Source organism: Parus major, chromosome 10, assembly GCF_001522545.3.
Source record: "Parus major isolate Abel chromosome 10, Parus_major1.1, whole genome shotgun sequence".
Lineage (NCBI taxonomy): Eukaryota > Metazoa > Chordata > Aves > Passeriformes > Paridae > Parus > Parus major.
The window spans coordinates 1,740,560-1,743,992 of NC_031779.1; the positions used below are offsets into that span (position 1 = coordinate 1,740,560).

Genomic DNA, 3,433 nt, shown 5'->3' on the forward strand with positions numbered 1-3,433 from the left:
TGGATGATGGATGATGGATGATGGATGGATGATGGATGGATGGATGATGGATGATGGATGGATGATGGATGGATGATGGATGGATGATGGATGGATATTCCAGGCCGGGAATGCCCTCCGTACCTGTGGCCAGGTAGAGGACGTTGTGGCGCTGCCCGTTACCCGCAGCCACCTCGTGCACACCAATCCTCTGGTAGCGGTGTTTGTTGTGGAACAGGGGGCTCCTGGAGGGGGACAGTGGCTCCACACGCTCCTCCACCTCGGGGTGGCTGTCGGCAATCTTGAAGGTCTCGCTCGGCGTGTGCTGCCCGGAGGGGACGCACTGCGGCCGGAGGGGACGGGAAATGGGGAATGAAAGGCGCCATCAGAGGCCGTAAAAAGTTGAATTAAAATGGCACCAGGGTAAAACGGGGAGAGGGGGAAACCAAACCATGCCTGAGGGCTGCCAGGCTGGTCCTGGGATGTTCCCTGCTGTGGGAACAGCAGCTGAGGATGCTCGGGGAAGCCCAGGGATGCCCGTCATGGTAGGGCTGCCTCTGAGATCCTCCCTCCCCGCCCTCCCCGCGAGGGGATCGAGCCTCAACCATCACCCCACATTCCCAGGGCTCAGCTCACTCCGTGCCCCCTTCCCGGGGTCCCCCCAGAACCTCCAGCAGGGTCCCTCCCTCACCTGGCCAGGTTTGACCTCCGGGGTGGGGCCGTTGTAGCCTTTGAGCCGCGAGGTCTGGAAGACGTTGTCGATGTCCCCGAAGGAGTAGACGCAGACAGCAGAGCTTCCCCTGAGGGGACAACGAGCAGGTTAGGGGGACACCGGCCACCCCCCAGCTGTAGCCCTCGCTCCAGCAGTTTTCCAGAGGGAAAAGAGTCCTGGAAGGAAAGAATTGGGCCGGGGCTCCTCACCAGGTGTTGGTGAAGAGCCCGTAGACCTTGGAGCGCCGCCAGTCATCCGCGGGGACAAAGAAGACATCCTGCAGCCAGTTGAAGTTGCCCTTGGTGACGGGGTCCACGCAGATCAGGGTGGCCTTGAGGAACGTGGTCCACTTGGAGGCTGAGAGGGAGCTGGTTCCTCCCTTGTCCTCCTGGGGGACAGCGACAGGCGGGTCAGGGCGTGGGGGGGACACCCCAAAACCCCCGTCCTGATGGGGAACACCGGGAACAATCCCAGCAAGGCCCAAGGATGTGACTGTGCCCCATTCAGAGGGGCCAAACCAAGGCTGGGTAAGGCCAGGTGAGGTCCCTGTCACCCCCAGAGCTGTCCTGGCTGCCACCCTGCCCCGTCCCTGGGGTACCTTGCACAGCTGGGCCACCCGCGAGATGTTCCGGGGCGCCTCGGGGCTCTTGTCCGGGTTGTCCTCGCGGAAGAAGTAATAAATCTTGTCCTGGTGAGGCTCCTCGTGCCTCAGTGTGGTGGCCTTGACAAACTGCGGGTCTGGGGAGGGAAGGGACAGAACTTGGAGCTGATTTCATCCGCAGGGAACGGGAGGGACACGGCTGTGCCCGTGGGAAAGCTCCGAGCCCAGGCTGCCCCTGCCACCTTCCCAGTGCCCCCTGCCTGGCTCCACACACTCATTCCCTGCAGGGAACGACTCCCTGGAGCCTGGGGAAGCCTCGGCAGCCACGGAAACCCGAGTGTCTCCTGGCTCTGGGAGCTGCCATGGGGAGGAAGGATCCCTCAGGAGGAGCAATCCGTGTTGGGAAATCCCCCGCTCCTATTAATGAGCCCCTGCCATGACGGGCATCCCTGGGCCTCTCCGAGCATCCTCAGCTGCTGTTCCCACGGCAGGGAGTGTCCCAGGATCAACCTGGCAGCCCTCAGGTGTGGTTCGGTTCCCCCCCCCTCCCTGTTTTACTCCGGTGCCGTTTTAATTCCGCTTTTTATCCCGATAATCCCCCATTTCCTGCCTGGGGAAGCCACCGCAAGCTCAGGGAAGCGCAGCAGGGTCCTTTCTCCGTGTCCTCACGCTGTCCCTGTCCAGCCCAGTGTGCCCCTGCCCCAGCTTTCACCCTGGCTGGGGTTTGCCCGCAGCCCCTGCCCGCACTGGAAGTTGCCCAAGGCCACGGGGCAGCTGCCGGGCATTTTGCACAACCCAATTTCCTGCCAGCCCGCAGGAGCAGAGACTCGCCAGCCTCGCTTCCCCACGCCCCAAGGACGGGGAAGTGACTTGGGGCTCGGTTTGGGACGGAATGGTGACAGGGTGCAGACAGCCGGCTCCCTCCTGCCCCCAGCTCGGGGATCAGCCCCCACAGACAGCTCCGCGGCTTCTCCTGCCCCCAGCTCGGGGATCAGCCCCCACAGGCAGCTCCGCGGCTTCTCCTGCCCCCTGGGAGCCAGAGCCCAGCCGGAAATGTCCCCCCTCCCGCTGGGAATGTCCCGCACTGACTCTGCATCACCGTGTCGCTGGTGTAGAGCTCTCCTCCGCCCCTGACGCGCCGGAATCGAGGGATTTTCCCGTTCTGCTGGCTCTTCTTGATGGTGGAGTAGATGTCCTGGCCTGTGGGACGGCAGGGATTGGGGAGAGGAGGAGCGGAAGCAGCCGGGACACCCTCGGCATCACAGGGATACTGAACGGGAATGCCGGTCCTGCCACCCAACCCTTGAGGGGTGGCAGGGACAGGTTCCTGGGAAGGATCCTCACCTGTCCCCCCAGCAGCCCTGGAGCAGTGGGAGCACTGCAGGCCCCTCCTTTCCCAGGTCCCTCCAGACCCAAAGTGCTCCTGATTCCCAGCGTTCCTCCCCCACGGAGCCTCCATCCCACGCCCCGGTGGGAATCCACAACCTCTGTCCCAAAGGGATGTGCATTCCCATGGGGACAAAATGAGTAGAGCCGAGGCCACCCAGAGCAGGGGACAAAGCCCTCGGAGCAGCCTCAGGGGGCTCCTGATTCTCCCAGGGAAGGTTGGAGCACAACAAAACCACTGGGAAACAGGAAAACAACCCTCTTACCATCGACAACAACGAGGGTGTTGGAGTCGGGGGTAAACGGAGCGATCCCTCTCCCATCCCAGGGCGGGCTCTCTTTCCTCTGCGTCTGGGGAAGGGCAGGAAAGGATCCTGAGTGGGATCAGGCCGGGTTTTCCCCGCCCAGGATGGGGGAAGGGTCCGTACCACATTCCAGCAGGTGGGAGCGCAGGCGCCGGTCCCGCACACCAAGAGCCCGTCCCCATACTGCTCCACCAGGGTCAGGTAATTCCTGCTGTCCTCCTGCCGGGGGAGAGAGGAGCCTGGGAATGGCACAGGGCCCCCAGACCCACACAGCTTCCCAGATTTTCCCTGGATTTTCCCAGTTCTCCTCAGGCAGAGGGAGCTCATGAGGAGCACACGCAGCTCCTTCAACCCAAATTCTTCAGCCCTCCCCATCCCACTCTTCCCTCTTTCTACCCAAATCTTCCCCATCCCACTGTTTCCTCCTCCACCCCAAATCCTCCCCATCCC

The 3,433-nt window shown here is 62.8% G+C and overlaps 1 protein-coding gene across 1 annotated transcript in view; it reads right to left on the reverse strand.

Moving 5' to 3' along the window:
* The window catches only part of SEMA7A (semaphorin 7A (John Milton Hagen blood group)), a 24,106-nt gene that overhangs the window by 6,617 nt on the left and 14,056 nt on the right, over nt 1–3,433 (reverse strand). Inside the window, exons 4-10 of the mRNA XM_015638439.3 lie at nt 3,107–3,202; nt 2,945–3,029; nt 2,382–2,492; nt 1,290–1,429; nt 901–1,079; nt 671–779; nt 124–322 (exon numbers count right to left, since the gene is read on the reverse strand). Of these exons, the coding sequence (XP_015493925.1) occupies nt 124–322; nt 671–779; nt 901–1,079; nt 1,290–1,429; nt 2,382–2,492; nt 2,945–3,029; nt 3,107–3,202 (919 nt within the window). The remainder of the gene's footprint in view (nt 1–123; nt 323–670; nt 780–900; nt 1,080–1,289; nt 1,430–2,381; nt 2,493–2,944; nt 3,030–3,106; nt 3,203–3,433) is intronic.